This window comes from Corvus hawaiiensis, chromosome 6, assembly GCF_020740725.1.
Source record: "Corvus hawaiiensis isolate bCorHaw1 chromosome 6, bCorHaw1.pri.cur, whole genome shotgun sequence".
In the NCBI taxonomy this organism is placed as follows: domain Eukaryota; kingdom Metazoa; phylum Chordata; class Aves; order Passeriformes; family Corvidae; genus Corvus; species Corvus hawaiiensis.
In genome coordinates this window covers 53,797,451-53,816,747 of record NC_063218.1, presented here as the reverse complement: position 1 = coordinate 53,816,747, position 19,297 = coordinate 53,797,451, and the positions used below count along the sequence as shown (strand labels likewise).

Here is a 19,297-nt window from a genome sequence, read left to right as displayed (position 1 = left end):
TCTGGATGCAATCCTGTTCCATGTGCTCTAGGATGACCCTGCTTGAGCAGGCAGGTTGGACCAGATGACCACCTGTGGGCCCTTCCAGCCTTACCCATTCTGTTGTTCTGTGATATCCAGGATGCTGTTTACTTCTTAGAGGATATTTAGAGAAGGTAGTTTGGTCACATCATAGTGACAAAATGAAAATCTGTAAAATGGAGGAAAGAGATGGAAATAGCAACAAGAACGGAAGGTTGTCTATTTTGAATCCATTTGCTAAGTTATACTTGACTTTGAAAGCTTGAGTTAATAAAACAGAAGATAGCATTTTTAATTTTAAACCTTAATACTGCTTGTTATTGTAAAGTGATCTCAGTTTTTGAGCATAGAGTTTTAAACGGATTTGATTTGTATTTTTGGCATCTAACCCAGCCTGCAGATCACGAGGCCTCCCAGCGCTTATGCCTTCAGGCTAACTTGAAACAGATACTCCCAGCAGTGCATGGTCCTCTTAGTCCACATTGCAGCTCCACGTGCTTCACGCTGCCCACCATGCCAACCTTACCTGAAGACAAGGGACAAGCAAAAGAGGCCCAGCACAACACTTCTCCAGCCAAAGTAAGCTCTCTTACTTACAGAGGTGTTTCTGACACTTGCTGGAAACCTGAGGCTGAAACCTGCTTGTGTATGTTTAGGGGTTTATGAAACTATATCCAATTGTTGCTCTGTATTAATGTGTATTGCTTAATTGATGAAGCCATGAATGATCCTCCAGTTGATATTCTTAGAGTTCCTCAAATATTTTATAGCCTAAGGGATGAAAGCTTAAATTGCTCAAGCAGTTGTTTATCATTTTGATCTGGAGGCTTATAAATGGCTCAGAACAGACAGACATATATCAAAGCTGTCCAAAAATGTCCTTTCTGATGTTATTAAAGAAAACTTTAAACTTTGAGAACAGAACTTGGGCTTGTACTTCAACAACTAGTGTTACTTTTACAGATATAGAAGATGTTATGCAATTCGTGTGTGTGAGAAAGAGGGAAGTGGGCTTTTTTGGTCTGTAGTCTTTCCCAGTGCTTTATTTGCCACAGCAGTAGCTGAACATACACTGAAACTACACAGAGGGCAGGTGGGTGCTCCCCAGGCATATTCATCAGTTTGCCTCAAATTGCTGTGGCCTCTAAATGTTTTTACATGTTTTCTTTCCAGATAAATATAAAAAATCAATAAGAGATGGGCCTTCCCCCATTTCAATAATCTATATCGCAGATAAAAAGTAACTTTATGTTTTAATAAACTGGGTTTGGATTTTTTTTTTAATTGTTAGCTTAGCTGAAGTAAAGAACCCCACTGTGATTAAGAAATCACAGATTATCCAAATCATTCATTTGTATGCAAACTGATGTAAAGAAAGAGAGGATTTATAGTCTGGCACATCCTCAGTTAAAGATGTGAAACTGTCATTGGGTTTGAGGACACTACGTTCCACACTTTAGGTGAAAACATCCGCTACTTTAACATTGTTGGAAAATATTGTCAGCAATGAGCTCTGCACTGATTTGTCATGTCTTCCATCTAAACTGCACAGGGTGCTGAGTGTTAATTTCCTGCCTTGAGATAAACACCCCAGTTGGATAAAAGTTCATCAAGACTACCATCTGATAATATATATTAGCTCAAGAATGTTTTATTGGAGTTTTTTAACTCACCTATGTGAAAAGTATTTTAGTACAAAAGAGTTGCTGTGTGAAACATACCCAAAGAGGAAAAACATGAAAATCTGGCAGACTTCAGTGATTCTAATCCTGAACGTGCTTGTCAAATGGGAGAAAATTTCCAACCTCCTAATATAAAAGCATTACATTTTTAATACATTTTTCAGGCCTTTTAGAGGTAGATCTTAAGTGAACTATGGTAATGTGATAGTTCATGAATCAGTTCACTGTGCAAAATGCTTCATTTTAGATGATTATTTTTAGGCACAAAGTAGCAGTGGAGGGATTTTAACCAACACACTGCTCACAGGCCTACTTAAGTTAAGGTTTGCCACTAGCCAATGTTGTGAAAATTTGATCTTGTTCATAGCTGTTGTCACTCTGGGCTCTTGCTGCAGATCAGGTTCTACAGCATGACTGTAAGTCACTCTAAGTAAAATGCTTATTATCGTGAGATAAGGACTTGCAAGCAACGAGAGGGCATCAGAGGGAACTAACAACCGGTGGATTTGTTTTCTGCCATTCAACAAAATTTTCCAAGTCTGGAATCTCATCTCACCTAAAGTGCTGTCTGGTGTCTAACAATTTCCTCATTCTATTTCAGGAGATTCTTCCCTACCTTTTCCCTGCATGCCCAAATGCACACAGATTGCAAAACAGTTCTGACAAAAAGAAAGTGAACCTTACATCACATGTATCTTTCTGCATGCTTCGAGTACCTTTTACATGATAGGGAGACCTGGGTTCTACATCTCAAATTCATTTTGAGAAAACAAATGTGGGTTTTCATTTCAGTATTTCTTACAGCAGCCTGTGTTTTTCTGAAATTCAGTCCAGACTTTTAATTAATATCTAAGAATATGGCCGGGGTGGCAGAGGAGGTTTTTTTTTTTTTCTCCAGTGCTTTAAAGAATCCAGGTGTTAGACAGTCATCTGACGGTCTGGCATGGTAGGTCTTTCAGCAGAGTATTTTTGTATTCCTCCCCCCATACCTCGTCCCATCCCATTAATGTAAAAATCCATCCAAATTTGGCTGGATTATAAAACTTTCAAAAGCACATTCTCTGTATGCTTGGTGAGGGCCTGGTAGAACTTAACAGCCAGAATGTCTGCAGGTTCCATCTCCGCTCTGAGAATCACTGATCCTCTTGACTATTCTGTTATGGACCAAACCGCCTGTGCCACCCTCTCAGCGCTGCACACGGCTCCCTGCAAGTCTAGATGGCTCCTGGTCACCCTTGTGGAGCAGTTCCCACCTGAGCCATAGAGGTGGAGTCAGTTTTACCCCACGTTTTTGTGGGGGGAGGGCTTGGGACAAAAAGGAAGCAAAGACTTGGGTAGCAGGGAACCACTGGTAGTAGGAGATGAGGCAGCTGTTGGGAATAGCTGAGGAGCAGATGGGTCTGGAAGCTACCAAGGGAGCACAGTTAAAGGCACACAAATGAGAGGGTGATGGAAATCTTCTGTGTCATCTCTGTGCAGTTGTACAACTGTGAGGCAGCTTAAGCTTCCTGTTAAAGCTTCTCTTCCAAGACCTGTGTAGAGCAGCCTGAGCATTCTCAGTCTGTAACAATTCCTTTTGACTGGAGCCAGCTGGCCCTGCAAAGAGCTTCCTGCTCTGGCTCTTCCTGCCCCTCTCCTGGACAGTGTCGGTTTGGACAACAGGGGCCATGAGGTTTCACTTGTGTAGATGCTGACCTCCTGTAGCTGCTGACCAGGATTAATGTTTTCAACCTGACCTGAACTAGCCTTGGCTCCAGCATCTCTTTTTTTTTCCTTCTTTTTTTTTTTTCTTTTTAATGAGCTGGTTTTAGTCCTAAAATGGGCTCGAGTGACTTCAAGGCTGCTGTTACATCATTCAAAAGTTTTTGCTTTTTGGCAGTCATGAGATTAGTATAAACACTGTGGATGTGTATTCAGCTGCTTTGCCCTACAAGCAGGTCAGTCACCTGAAGTTTTGTCATTGACAAAATATATTGTTACTTTTTAACATTTTCAAGGATATTACTAAAAATTGCTTTCAAGCTATTGTTACTTGTACACTTGAATCACATATGCTTTGGCATTCCAACATTTCCAGTATTACAAGCATATTTTTCTTAAATTTAGATCTTCACAGTGCTTTCTTGGCATGTTCCCCAACCTGCTCTCCTGTGACTGACAAGGTGAACTTGCCAAGGAACGTCATATGAGAATTATGAGCATAGAAGTGTGGAGCTGCAGGAAAAATTTTTATTTTAGTAAAAAAACATACGCTATTTACAGTAGAATCAAGAAACCTAAATCAGGGGTCCAAATCAAGGCATATTTCATTGCCTTTGAGAGGTAGAAGGGTTATGCTATGTATTTTAATACTATACCATTTTCCAAGTACTTCCAGAATTCTTTGAATTGATCAGAAAACACATTATTTCAACAAGAAAAAAATGCAGCACTGTGAGAGATGCTGCAAGGAGTTCTATGGTAAATGATAGAAATTAGCTGTCAAGTAAGTGTCAGCTTCCTTATGGAATGGGATAGAATGGTTTAGGATGGAAGGGACCTTAAAGATCATCCAGTTCCAACTGCCATGCTATGGACAGGGACGCCTTCCACTAGACCAGGTTGCTCAGAGCTCCACCCAACCTGGCCTTGAACACTTCCAAGGTCTAAAATTGACTTGCTAAACTGTGACTTATTACATGCTTCATTCTATAAATGCCTCAATTAGTGCTATTGCAACAGCTTTTTCTTACCTGCCTTACAAATTTCCTGTGAAATTTTGGGATGTAGTTTCAAGAAAATTGTAGACTACAAATAATAAACGAAAACAAAACACTTGTGTATACCAGTGCCTAGTAGAAGCAATTAGGATTTGAGAATTTACAACTTATTCTTTAAATTTTACAAGTCGATCGACAGCAATCCACTGCCACTGCTGGGAAGCTTTCCCTCCAGCTGGTTTTTCATTTTAATCTGAATACTGTACTTGGGGTAGAAGTAATCATTTTCTTACCACATATGAGAGATCCACAGTACTTTATGCCAACTTGATGCATCTCCATTTGTGATATCACACAGGAAACTGATTCCTTTTCTTCAGCTGAATGGTGTTGTTATGCAGAAGGTGTGGGATTAAGTTCTTGAGGCAAGGTTTCATATTTTTTAAGTAGGCAAGCACACATTAATATTCAGTACCAGCTTGCCAGTTTCTTTTATCACTTAAAAATTGTATTTTATTCTATTAAATATTGAAATTATATTTTCTAAAAATATATTTGTAAGTAATTTGAGGGAAAACCATGTGGAACTCTTAACAAGATAGCTCAAATTTATTTTCTGGGGTTTTGGGTGTCATGTGTACACTTAGTACTGTGTTTATTCAAGCTTTCATTATACGTTAGTATCATTTGGAGGGTTTGTGTGCTTAATTTAGCCCTGTTATACAGAGCTGCTTTTCACTCTTGCATTCAGCTCATAAATGCACTGAACTCTTGTACATGTACTTCACTAGAGGAATGGTTTTCTGTGTGAAAAACCAGTGTCTGCCTTTTTAAAGCATTTTCATTAGCTCCATGCTTACTGAATTTAGCTTGCATTAAAACTTTTGAAAGAAAACAGATATTCCAGGCGTCCATAATCTCTTTTGATTAATGTAAGTATAGACTTCTAATTCACATTTGTTTTGTCAAATTAGAGCTAATTCTCTCTTATTTCAATCACATTCTCTTTTAGGTAAGTTGAACAATACACATTGTTTTCCACACAGAGAGTCAATGTTCAGTGGCTTGAATTTCTGTTTAATTACGTTTTTATATTTGTCACAAACCATTCAGGACACAGCTGTTGAAGGGACAACATGCAGCACACCTTCCATTGTTCTTCCAGAGAATGCTGTTATGCCAGATGTAGAAATTGATAAAAATCTGGTTAACAGGTACTGTATAATACATTAGCAATCCATCCATAAATTTGACAGGCTGTGTTTCTAAAACATTGCTCTGAAATATATGTTGTGTGAAAACATTATTGCTCTATCTCTGTGATTTGGTCATATTGCCTTTGCATTTTGAGGATGGTGTTCGAGGTGCAGGGTGGGGGAACAGGAATATAATTGAGACTAAAAGAGTAGAGTTACATAGAATACTGAGCCTGACAACCCAACTCATTGAGTTGGACAACTGAAATGTCTACTTTGAATACTGTAATACAATGAGTTTTGAAGCAGTTTTGAGCCCGCTCACATAGATGGGACAAGAATACCACCTTGAGGTTAAGCATATGTGAAAGTAAGTTGTTGAATAAAAAGAGCAATCCTGTTTGAAGTTGAAAACTTCAATTCAGTTTTGAGTTGAATTAAGGTTATTATATTTATTCTGATAAAGCATACTTCCCAGGCTTTTTAATTTTATTGAGCTGCCACTAAACTTAAAATATGGGAAAAAAACATATCAGAAAATATATATCATAAATCTATCATTTGCTGGCATTTTTTAAAGCGTACTCCTCCAAACTTCAAGATTAGTTTAGAGTCAGAATTTAAATGCAGCCCTTTAAAAGAAATATTATTTGCAGGATCAGCATTTAAATTTCTGCAGTTGTTTGAGACTTTTACCCAGTTTGCTATTTAGAAAGATCCCATGGCAGTGTCAATGTGAGAGCCTAAGGAATTATTTCAGCCATAAAGCTTATTTTAAGAAGCTGTAACAATTTACAAAGACTAATTTTTAAAATTTTTAAAAAATTTTTTTCTATATACCATTCTTACATGATTTTGAAGTCATGGTAATAACCTAAAGAAAAGCAGAGTTTTTTCTGAGAAACCAGGTTCACAGTAGATGAGGCTAATAGCAAATTTTAGAACTCCTTTGTGTGATCAGTTTCTGCAATTTTCCTTCTTTCTTCAATCTCCTCCATTTTCCAGTTGTTTGGAGATGAGAGGAACAGCAATAAATGCTTTTTGTCCTCATTTTTTAATCAAAGTGCCTTCTTTTTAATATTAATTTTTTATAGGCAGTTAGGGCCTTTTTTTTGATGCCACATTCCATAATTTTTGTTCATCCATTTTTCTCTCTAGGCCTCGGAGTCCTCATAGGAGACATTCTAACCGTGCCACCAGGAATTCAACAAGTTCACTGACTTCTGTTGGTAAGGAGTGATTATTCATTTCAACTAGGATGTTTTCTCAGATATTCACTAAGACCTAACTAGAGAGTCTGACTATATTGACTGCAGTTTTCCCCTGTGCATACTGTGTAGTGCATGCACAGGGAGTACTGCTGGGGTGTGGAATTGTGCTCATGAGTTTGTAAGTGGACTGCATACAGACCAATTCAGGGGAATACACACATTGCTACTTTCAGAAAGATGTTGATTGGTGCATTAGCTTCACATTTTCAGAAGGCTCGACATACACATGCTTCAATTTCTTGTAGAATACGAAATACTGTTCAGTAATACGGGTTTAGCTACACTTGAGCTTAGCTGCTTAAGGAAAGTAGAACTTACCATGCTTTACAAATCTTCTCTTTTGCTGGCAGAGGGAAAGTGTCATGGAAGGTCTGTCTCTCAAACTTCCAACACACAAATGTGAGTTTAAACCAAAACAGATATTTCACTGAAAATAGATTGCTTTAGAATATTTGATCAGGGAGTATGGTTTTTGACATCCTTGAAATTGAACTAAATGGAAGGAAATTAAAGCCAAAGCACTCCTCCCCCCCCCGCCCAAAATCAATCAAAAACGAATAGTGAAACACTCCACGCCCACAAACTAAAAACCCTTGAGTTTTTGCTGCTTACTTATGCCCTTAGCTTTTCTGAAAACTGATGGTTCTGTAATGGCTCTTGTCAAATTTCAAAGTATTTTTCTCTTATTACCTGATGACTTTCCTCCTCCTCATCCAAGCTGTTCTTTGGATGCTCATAAAAGCCATTTATACTGACTCACACAGAAAAGGCCTTTCTGACAACTGACTGCCCTCTTTCTTTACCGTAAGCTGGAGAATTGCAAAAATTGGTGCTCAAAGTATAGTGTTTTCAACCAATTTGAAAGCCAGAGATTAATAAATTGTTAAATTAATTGTTAAAACTATTGTGCATAAATCTTTGGAGGGTGAATTTGTAGGTTCTTAACCTTGAAAAACTGAACATGCAAATTCCATGGAAAAACTCAGTCTACAACAGAAATGCCATGACTGTTAGTTGAGATGGATCTAATGGCACTTTTATTTAGAAATGAGAAAAACTGTATTGGAGACACAGCTGGAAAAGCCAGTTTCACATATTCAGAGCATTTTTGATCATAGTGATTAATCTAAGTGGGTTATCTGTGGTTTTCAGGACTTGCTCTAAACTTGAGATTGTAACAACTTTAGAAATGAGCAGACATTAATTTTTGTTAAATGCAAGCTCAAAGCTAAATTTATAGGTATAAATTTACAGGTCTGTTTTGTACTTGTTACTCTGACGTGCCACAATATACCTGAATATAGGAGGTGCAGCTCCAATTCTGATATTTTCTACACAGACAACAGCGGTCATGTGATTGATCTGGTAAATGATCCACTACCAGATGTCAAAATATCAGAGGAAGACAAAAAGAAGAACCTTGAATTGTTAGAAGAAGCAAAGAAAGTGAGCGAGAGGTTCCTAACACGCAGAGGCAGAAAGTCAAGAAGCAGCCTCCCAGAGTCACCCACAGGTAAGAGCAGATCCTGAAAACCAGATTTTATATTCTCCTTCAAACATCTGTAAAGGCAAACATCACCTGTAATCTATACCTTGCTGCTGTTTACAAACACTTTGTTAATTTGAAGGTCAGAATCCCTCTTGTCCTCCTCACAGTTTCACATGAAACAGAAATGACCCATCCCTGTATTTAGATGAGTCAGGATAAAATGGTATAAAGTTTTTAAGTGCCTGAATGTCCCACTGCAAACAGTGTAACAAGAAAGCATGAATTATTCCTACTGAAAAGTGAAAAATAGTCACAATTTGTTGTTTAAATGAAATTTTAGTGGCAAGATTCATCCTGCTGAAAAAGCATTCCCTGCAGACACAATTACACTGCCTCTTATTCTGAACATGGCCATAAACTAAGCTAAATGGACTGGATCCTCCTTTAAAAACAGCAGAATAAAATGTTTTGTTCTGGAATGTCAATTGAAATTATAATTCCCTTCATATGAAAACTGGAACAAAATGCCATTTTACCATGAAATACGACTTTCATTTTGCTTTGAAATGCCAGTTCAAACAAAGTTCTATCTTAAAATTGAGCTGATGCTTTCTGGAGGGAAAAAAACCCCCATAACTATACATCACCTCCTTTTATTCCTAAATTCCTCCTGAATCTTCTCTTGTGTTGCATCTCCTCAGTGCTTGCAGTATCAGAAAACTGAGGAGAACAAGGATTCCCTGTATCAATAGAAATTTTTGACAAATATCCATTTTTGACAACTGTAAGACATGAAACATACTCTGAACTCCTAATTGCGAAGTACAACCTGGCAATTAAAATGGCTTGTCAGGTTCTGGACAAACATATGACTGATAACTATGGTATTGATGTTTTAATCTCATCTGAATTCTAAAAATACAGAAGATACAAGCCTAGAAAGTAAAATTACCTTTTTGTTTTGTTTTTGTCTTTGTTCTAATGAAGCAGTTTCCCCTACTCTTAGTCCTAAAGTTTCACCCATAGCATCTCGGAGCAACTCTCTCACTCTTCCATCAGGTAAAATGATCATAGAATCATTAAGGGAGGAAAAGACTTCTAAGATCATCAAATCCAGTCATTTGCAGGCTCAAACTTTAACTTATAAGAGCTCACCAAAAATGTATTTCTTTACTACTTCTCAAGAAGAGTAGATTTAAGCATATAGTCCTGAATATGATATAGCCCATGAATGCATACAAAATATATTTTTGCATATAGATATTTTTATTATATTTTTATTCTTGTGGTTCTGCGGGGTCACTTGTTCTAGTTTTTTAATTTTATTGATAACGAAGTTTTGAGAGGCTTTAATGATGTCTATCTTACTATCCATTTGATGGATTTTTTCCTTTTTAATAGTATTTTTGACATTTGAATTTTTGTCCTTCATGTATTATGGGGAGCTGTGCACATATGTGCTTGTTAATGCTATAGTAGTAAAAACTTTGAGCAAAATATCAGGATATGCCCTAATTCTGAGTGTGTCTTTCAGGGTCTGAGGCATGCACAACCACTAGTATTGAGTCAGTATCTCCAGGGCAGGTAAGAACTGAACAGTCTGTGCAATAACCTGGTTATTAAAGTACTATATTATAATATGCTGCCCTTTTAGTCCCTGATAAAAATTGGAGTACCATTTTATATATCAAAATTGGATTACTGGTATTTTCTATGTACAGCGAGGGACTAATAAATGTTTACTCTGACGACAAAAATCCATGAGGTAACAAGAACTGAAAGATCATAAAGATCTATTAAGTGTAGAAAATAGAAAAATATCCAATATAACCCTAATCTATGAAGAAACTAATCCCTAAAGTTATTTCATAAATAAATACTACAAGCAATGTAAAACTTAAGAGATTCAGAGTTCAGCCATTAATATCTATATCTACCATTTGCAGCATAGATGTGAAAGATAACCTTGTAAGGCATTTTTTTTCTTCATTTTCTTGCTAGAATAACAGAATTGTGAAAGAGGATGACAGGCAAACTGCAGAGGTAAGTGTTTCACATTAAGAGCTGAACAGTGTGCTGGTTTGTCTTAGCACACGTATGACTTATGGATGGGACTAAAAATGCTGGAAGTCTGTTCACTGAGTGAAAAGAAAATTACACTGCTCTAAGAAATTATGAAGTACCTTCAAAAGTAGTGGAGGACAGTGGGCTTGCAGCTGTCTTTCCATCCTATCATGCACCCTGCTCTAGCTCAATTAAAATCAATATACTGAATAACTTCATAAGTAAAGTAAAAGTATCTACTGTAGCCATTTTAGTTTACACCAGTGGTTTTTTGTTCTTCCATTACATTAGGATGCTAAGGAACTTGGCTTTAGGTGGATTGCTATAATGGACTCCAGAATGGGAGAGGTTAACTCAAACATTCAGAGAGGAGATTCCCAATTCAGTATTCTTCAAGTGCCTTTTAAAAATTATTTCTCTTGTCAACAGCACATATTCAAAAGCAAATGTCACTGAAAAGGAAATGGCTTTTTACAATTAAAATCTGTCCTTGGGCCAGGGAAAAGAGGAATCTGGACTTGTTTCTGTGTTTCATGTGTTTCCCTGTACTTTCAGAATGCTGCAAAAGGATTAATTGATCGAAGGCAGAATGATCAAAGAAAGATTTCTCAGGGAAGATTGGTTCCTCGTTCTGCTGCCTTTGAAAACTCCAAAGAGAAGCACTCAGACCAAAAGGAAAACTTTGATCCATGTAAACATATGGATACTTTACCTAAATGCTCCCCTTCAGCTGGCGATGGTGGCAGAATGTCTCTTAATACTTGCATGAATGTTTGTGAAAATGAACTTGGAAAATCATTCCTCAAGAAAGGAAAAGAAAATGATGTTCCTTTAAGAACCCATCTACCCGGACCAGGAATAGGAAATATGGACTCAAAGCTAAAAATTCCTGTTCCAGAAATGAGGGACCATAAAGTTCCATGTAAACCAGAATTTAAACTGTATGGACTGCGTCCTCCTCTATTACGGGCTGTATCCTGGGATAGCTTGGAGCCTGGACAGAAAGAGAAAGCCCCTTTAAAATTACCATCTGAGGAAGATAAAAGCTTTGTTGGTAATAAATCCAGCAATCAGTTAAAAGCATTCAAAGACCTTCAAATCCAAGTTCAGCCAGTTCGAATGCAGAAGCTGACAAAACTCAGAGAGGTAAGTCCTGGTCACCTGTTCTATCCTGTTTTAAAAAGTCATTCTCATACCCTACTAAACTTCCAACATGTTCAGCATTATTTTTATCACTGCAAGAAACATACAGTGATAAAATGGGAAACAGTTTCGGCATAATCAATACAGAATTGTATCATGTTTGTCCTTTGCAATTTTACTAAATTGTAACCTGTAAGTAAATTCCAAGGAATTATTCTATTTCTTACTTCTCTTCAAATATGCATCAAGTGCACTGTGGTACTTCGATGTGTGCATATGCATGGGCATGTGCTCTTGCATGTTTCCATTTGCAAGAGCTCAGAGGACAGGAAATGGGTTTGTAATGATCGGTTGATTATTGAACCTTCTCAGAAAATATCTCAGTGTGTCCAGAGCTGTAAAACTGGGCATCTCTGAGAGCAAGGGCAGGTAGAGCATGCCCAGACTCACAGTTCCTAATTCTAACATGCTGCAAATGTGTCAGCTTCTAAAAGAATAGATTTGGACTGCAATATTTATTAACTAATCTGTTGTTAAATAATTTTCTAAATGATTAGTAAAAGTTAAGCATTAAGCCATAAGAAAAAAAGCAGAAATTTAGTGAAATTATAAACCACGAAAAGAAAGCAGTGAACATGTCTCTATTACTAATAATGACTTTTGAAAGAAAGAGAAAAAAAAAAGAAGTAGCAAGTACTTTCCTGAACAGCCTAATAAGGACATTTTCCTTGACCCCCAGTAGTGAATATAGGGCTGACAAGCAAGGACCTCAAATTCTGCACTTTGGTTAATTCATTCCCATTGTATTGTTTGGGAATGGCAGCTTAGTTACTCATCTTTTCCTGTTTATATAACACATATTCTTAGTGTGTATGTACTGGAAGTTTTGATTACAGAGACCCTTGAGCCATATAATTACAGAAGAAATTCTTTACCGTGAGGGTGGTGAGGCCCTGGCACAGGTTGCCCAGGGAAGCCGTGGATGCCCCATTCCTGGCTGTGTTCAAGCCCAGGCTGGATGGGACTCTGAGCCTGGGATAGTGAAAGGTGTCTCTGCCCATGACAGGGGATTTGTAACCAGATGATCTTTAAGGTCCCTTTCAACCCAAGACATTCTATAATTCTTTAATTCTATAATTTTGAGTGACATAGAAGCTGTTAAGCACAAATAAGAGAATCAAAAAATTATTGCAATGTGGTCTATAATTCCAGTTAGGTAAGATTTGAGCTCTGTCTCCAGTAGAAATTATCTACTCATAAACAAAAGCAGGTGTTTGTTTAAACATATGTGAGAATATGAAAGAAAATGAGGAGATGATAAAAGGAGAAATAAGACAACAAAGTTTAAGCCTAGAGAGTCCATTTTTCTGTACCTATAAGGAACAGAGGTAGAACACAGCAACAGTGAAGCATTAACTTGCAGCTGTAGCATCCCAAGCTCTGGTCTTAATAAAGTCAAAGTGGCAAAGTCTCATATATAGGATTTTCTGAATTTTTTCTATTATCTGGGATACTTAGTTATTACTGTGGCTACATCCAAAATTGCTTTTTTCATTGTCAGTTACTAAAGCTCTCACTTACCAAAACTCTATATATCTACTTGAATAAGGAGCACATTTTGAAAATCTCTGTTTGCATGACCAGGAATTTTTCTAAATAATGCCTTTATGAAATTTGAAATATGTAATATTCTAGAATATGTGTGAATTTAAGAGTATCCATGTTACTTAGCATCTGACTGTAATGTAATGCAAACATCTCTATTGTGCTTATTAACTAAAGTAAATGTTATATTTAGTGTTCATGTGACAGGGATATTTGAGATTTGTAGTTCAGTTACTTAGAAATGTTACTGGCTTTCTTCACAGGAGCATATTTTGATGAGAAATCAAAATCTAGTTGGACTTAAACTTCCTGAACTTAGTGAAGCAGTGGAACAGGAAAAAGGTGCAGTATCATAAAAGCTGGAAGAAGTGCTTGTTATATACTGATTTTTATAACTGACTATTATGTGAGCGCAAGGAGAAAAAGTGAAAAAAGTCTTTCACTTCAATTGCAATAATAGTTGAAGCAGCCATGGAGAACAGTAATAAATGATGAACAAGAGAGACCAATACTGGGAAGTACCTCAATTTCTTGATGATTAGAACCAAGAAGATACTGTAGGAATTATTATAACCAAGGGAAAAGATGCACATGTGGAACCGAGTCTGGTTTGTACCTAATACTTGTAGGACTGAAGTTTCAGTAACCTTCTGTAAAAACATTTCAGCAGTGATGGATTGAATGGATGTAACTTCTGCAAGATATTATGGTCATAAGGGTGAACTTGATCCCTGGGAGTATAAGAGATGGGATGCTTTATTCCTGCTTTTTTATTTCAGTATATGTGTGGCAAGTATGGAAATGGCATTTTCACTTCTAGTCCACATTTCCATGTCAATGTGAATGAGAAAAAGTAAGGCCAGAGAAGAGTCATAAATGTGTTTGAAGGATTGGAAAAATATGCCTCACAATAAGTGGGATTTTTTAACCTCAATTTGTGTGATTTTTAAGGAAAAATAAAGGAAAATGCTTTTTTAAGGAAAAAGCTTAAAACTCCACATAAATGAGGAAAAATAAATCTGCCACCAAATGTTTTTTGCAATCTAACACAGGCAAAAAAGATTTGATGCCTGTAGCTGCATCTAAAAAATTCAGAATTAAAATTAAGATAAAGATATAAACCTGAGGACAATTCAACATGTGGAAGAATTAAATAGCAGTAGTGCTTAGCTAAAATACTTAAGCCAAATATATCAACCTAAAATACTTAAACCAAAATATATATTTGTTTGTAAGTAGTTAAGTTAGAACTTGTTCAGTGTGACATTAACTGAAATGGAGATGGTTGCTATGAAAGGAGCTGAAACTGACTGTCCAAGATTTAATCCAAAGACAATTTCAATTTTTCTTAATACTCTTCATTTTACTAATTCATGTATTTGCACTGGAACTAGCTCACTGGGCCTTAAAGTTCCTGTTACACTGAGAGATTGTTGAGATATTACATTTCATGTTATGTCTGGAAACAGACTCATCTTCAGTCTGAATGAATCAAGATTAAAGGAGGCTTCTTGTCCTCTATATTTAATGATTACATCTTTGGATTCTTAGATATGATAATATTATTTCTGTCATTCTGCTAATATGTAATTTCCCAGAAATTATTTAGCAGGTTCTGTTTGAAAGTGTAAAGGAGTTGCCATTTTACCAGCCTGTTACATAATTTTTGCAGGTTTGGAAATCTTGAGGAAAACATTATTAAAAGCTAGGCATTATTTTATCCAGCTTCTTGACATGGATCTCATGAGTATCACAAGCTTTTTATAGTCCAGTAAGTTATCTAAATGGTAGCCAGAACATTAAGGGTCAACTCTTTGTCCTCAGTGGGGAAAACAAGCAAGGGGTCAAATTCTTAGTTAATTTGTTAGGGAGACCTACTTCCTTACATTGTCGTAAAAACCACATTTTCAACTGGAGTAGTAATTTTGCTTAAAAAATAGGAAATAGCCAGATGCTTCATTATTACTGTTATGAATTCAATGTACTATCTCCATCATGGTTTTAATCAATGACAAGTTACTGTCACCGTCCGAGTAAACAAACTCTGCATCTACACAAGTTTAGGTAAGTGGAGTGCATTAAATCTGGAAACACTGTGGTGTCAGGCTGCATTTTATGGGGACACACATGACTGTTCTTAAGTAAATACTGGAATTTTTTAATATAAAGCAAATGCACGGAACTAAAATGTAGTTGGAAAGAATCTCCTTTTCTGTCTTTCATGTTAATGCTCTCCAGATTTACACACTAATTACATGGCAAGTCTAAGAGTCCTTCTGTTAAACTTATAAACAGGAGAACGATACAAAGATTCCTTCCCAAGTGAGAGATTCAGACTGGGGAATCTGCCTTTTCTACAGGAGAGTCCTTCATTAAATTCTGGCAGGATAGAAGGAGATAAAGGAACTAATATTTGTAAAATTAAATAAAATGAAAATACAGAAGCTGAGTAACATGAGTTAAAAAAAAAGTTAGCCATTTCTTGGTCCTTATGAAAGTGACAGAATCAGAGAATGTAAGTATAATCTTTATGTCCTGTTTCAATGAACATAGAGTGCAAACAGGTACAGGATGTAATTTACAACAATAAATGGTGCACAACATCTGTAGTATAGTACATTATACTAGACTTCATCTTGGTAGGTGGCACTTAAATAGCCTTAGAAAATGACAGTATTCTATTACAAAATCTCAGCTAAAAATTTCCAGAAAGGAATGCATGACTCTTCAAGTAACATAATTGTTTTAATCTGAAAATGTCTTTAGGCCCTTCACCTCTCCCTTCCCCCACTGAAGAGGAAGAGACAAAGAACAGCTCTGATGTCATGCCCAGCATTCCTGATGTACTGCTGCGAAAACTGCGAGTGCACAAATCGCTTCCAGGAAGGTAAAAGCTCATTAGAAGGGGAAACACATCATTGAGGAGAGGGCACACCAATGGTTTCCAGTCAACTTCCTTATGGAGTTCCATTCATAGGGACACAAATTGTTGCATCTTAGAATGTGCAACACAGATTTTCTGAAAACTGGTCCTACAAGTAGATTTTTATACAGATTTTTCCACTCCTGGGTTCCAGGATTGCTGCTGCAGATAAAAACTCATACTGAAAATATTAATATTTCTCTCCCCCATAAAAATAATCAGGCCAGATGATGCTTTCCAATGGTAGAATTTGAGTGTGTAAGAAGTCTGCAATTTTTCTGCAGGTGACAACTTTTCAGGGAAATGGAGTTTATTCTGCAAATGTAGTTGAAGGACTCACTTGTGAATTCATTGATTTGGACTTTCCAAGACATTAAAACAATTCCAAACTTATTCAGCCAAAAATCATTCCTTCATTCACCCACATGGTTTTGTACCAAAACCATCAGAGCTTCAGTCATCTGAAGCAGCCAATAAGGGTTCTCTGTGCAGACTAAATAAATATTTAACATTTATTGTGAAGGAATTTTTATATACATTATTTTATATAAATGGATGCATGAGGTGGAGAACTTCTGAAAGACCATTGCTTGATTGTATTCAATACTGAAAAGTAGTGGAAAACTCATAAAACTCAAACATATATTTTGTTGTTGTTTTCAATTAAATATTAGAATAGCTTTGTTTTAAGAGACAAAACTCATAAACATGTGAATTTCTTGCTTTTATTTCTAGCTCCCCGCCGCTCACTGAAAAAGAAGTTGAGGTATGTTCTTAAGCTCATTGTTTCAGACATATTCTCCAATTTTAAGTGGTTATTTTAAGTCTAAGGGTGGTTATTATAATCCTCATTCTAATGGGGTGATTAATAATGGGGTGATTTTTTTCCCCCAAATATATTTATCATTAAAAAAACCCTATATTGCACTCCATCAAAATAACAATTTTGTGAAATATGAGCAATAGAAATTGTAAAATGACAGGATAGGAATAAGCAAAACATTTATTTGTGTTTTTCATAATAAAATACTCATTCACTTTGGAAATAATTTTAATATACTTAAAGTAGTAAAAAAATTGAGATTAAATGAGACCAGAAACTAAATAATTTAAATTGCATTTTTATTGGACAATATGAGCTTTGGGGCAGTTTTATAATAATATCCTGCTGTTAGTTTACATAATTTTTACTTTCTCAGTTCAAGCCAATAATTTTGTTTGCAGGTTGCTCTTTAGCTTGCAGGCTTTGTTTCTTCTATTTTTTGTAATCACATACCAGTCAAGAAAAAGATCTTTATTTACAATGCTGCAGTCTACTGGAGCTGTTGGTGCCTTGTGCTTTGCAAGGTATTAATCCTAAGAAATAATGAGTCTGGTAGAGAAAGAAACGATCTTTAAAAGCAGGGTGCAAGAGAATAAAAATGTTAGCACTTAATCTTTTGCTGACTTCAGGGGTAGGCATTTATCCCTTATGTAAAACAATGCTCATGGTGAGCTCATCCCTGGGCTTCCTCTGCACAGACTATGTGTTTAAAAACCTTAGGGACCCTTGGAGGAAGTCCAGCTAGAAAACAGATCCATTGTGATTCTGATGCTTCTGGTAGGCTGCTTCCTTCATTATGTCTCTGCCCTACAGAGCTCCCAGAAAAACATGCAGGAAAAGGGGCAGCAATGCATTTATTTGCATTTTAGTGGAAGTAAATAGAAGTGATTTTTCAAAGAAAATTAATTTAAAAAATATTTCCAATTTTCTGTTTCAATACTTATTTAAGCAGCAAAATTTGTTAAACACATATCTTATTCATAAGTTGTTATTGAAAATTATATTACGGTGAGACTTATTGGAAAATGCCTTTTTTTAATCCAAACAGAATGTATTTGTACAACTCTCCTTGGCCTTTAGAAATGATAGTTATACATTGGAATCTAGAATTCACCAGGCAGAGAGGGAGAGAAATCTTACTGAAGAGAATGCTGAGAAAGAACTGGAAAACTTTAAAGCTGCCATTACGGTAAGGAAACAACGGGAATTCTTTTCCTGAGCTATAGTGTACATGAAAGTGCACACACATTGCAAATATGTTTGACTGTTGTAAATTCAGCTGCAAAGTTTCATTTTCTGCTGCTCAAACTCCTTGCCATGAGCTGCCTACTACTCTAAAAGAGAGAGGGCATATTCTGCCAGAGTGGGCCAGCATTGCTGGAAATGCCTAGAGGATGCTTCCCTGGAATTTGCTGTTCAGTCCTTGAAATAAGCCTGTGAATGCTAGGAGCATTCAAAACTGCAGTTTGAGCACTGATCCATCCTCTCCTGGGCAAGCCTTCTTTGGCAGTAAATTTGAGGTGTCCAGATACCAACATGTTCTGAAACCTGAGTCCTGAGATCTGTGACTTGAAAGGCCTCTTGACTGCAGATACTAGAAGGCACGATATGTGAAAGGAAACAGCAAGGAATACTTAAGGAATACATACAATCTCAAGAACAGGTTTTGGGCCTGAGTATGCTTTCCTTCCAGTTGTCCCTGCTGTTCCTTTACAGCAGTAGTTTTCAGTCTTTCCTGCCAGCTTTCTGTGGATTTTCTAACTGAAATGACTAAAATATTGCTAAAATGTGTCAACTTACGTGCTGTGCATGTTTTCATGCATAAAGGGAGGGATGGTTAGACACAAGGCTGATAAATGAAATAGCTTCAGAGCCAGTGTTCATTATTTCAAGAAGGTGCTGCCATTCTTATGAGAAATAGTGGGGAGAATATATGATTCTCCCATTTACTTTATCAAGCGCATCATCAGATAAGAAAATACACAATTGAAGAAAGATTGTGATCTTCACATCTTTTCACCTGAAATTCCAAATCTCCATTTTCAAATTAATTGTTTCTGGAAAACAAAACAAAAAGTTCTGAATATTTTGCTGATCTTCCCCCTGTTCCCTGTGTAAAAAGCAAGCTGAAACAGCCTATTAAATCTCAGGGTTTTCAGACTGAAAAAAGTCTGCTAAATTTGCCATGTATTTCTGTTAAGAATCTGTAGTTAGGCACCAGGGATCATGTTGCCAGGATGGGATGGATGTAATTAGGATTTTCTTCCTTTAAGCAGTTCACACGCCACAGTCTGGCTTTTGCAAGCGTTTTCACAAAATTTATAACAAAGTGGAAACGCCTTTCCTATGAAAGCTTTTGTTCTGGACAATGGAATAAACTA

The 19,297-nt window shown here is 36.6% G+C and overlaps 1 protein-coding gene across 11 annotated transcripts in view; it reads left to right on the top strand.

Annotated features, from left to right (window-relative positions):
* The window catches only part of IRAG1 (inositol 1,4,5-triphosphate receptor associated 1), a 61,413-nt gene that overhangs the window by 29,822 nt on the left and 12,294 nt on the right, over positions 1–19,297 (top strand). For 7 of the 11 annotated variants that reach the window (XM_048307920.1, XM_048307926.1, XM_048307919.1 and 4 more), the window contains 12 exons: positions 415–600; positions 5,516–5,616; positions 6,757–6,827; positions 8,209–8,382; positions 9,346–9,417; positions 9,893–9,942; positions 10,360–10,401; positions 10,978–11,568; positions 13,434–13,512; positions 15,937–16,057; positions 16,829–16,859; positions 17,965–18,105. In XM_048307920.1, coding sequence (XP_048163877.1) covers positions 535–600; positions 5,516–5,616; positions 6,757–6,827; positions 8,209–8,382; positions 9,346–9,417; positions 9,893–9,942; positions 10,360–10,401; positions 10,978–11,568; positions 13,434–13,512; positions 15,937–16,057; positions 16,829–16,859; positions 17,965–18,105 — 1,539 coding nt within the window. In that variant the 5' untranslated portion in view covers positions 415–534. The remainder of the gene's footprint in view (positions 1–414; positions 601–5,515; positions 5,617–6,756; positions 6,828–8,208; positions 8,383–9,345; positions 9,418–9,892; positions 9,943–10,359; positions 10,402–10,977; positions 11,569–13,433; positions 13,513–15,936; positions 16,058–16,828; positions 16,860–17,964; positions 18,106–19,297) is intronic. The other 4 variants (XM_048307929.1, XM_048307928.1, XM_048307925.1 and 1 more) reach the window with 3 other exon arrangements.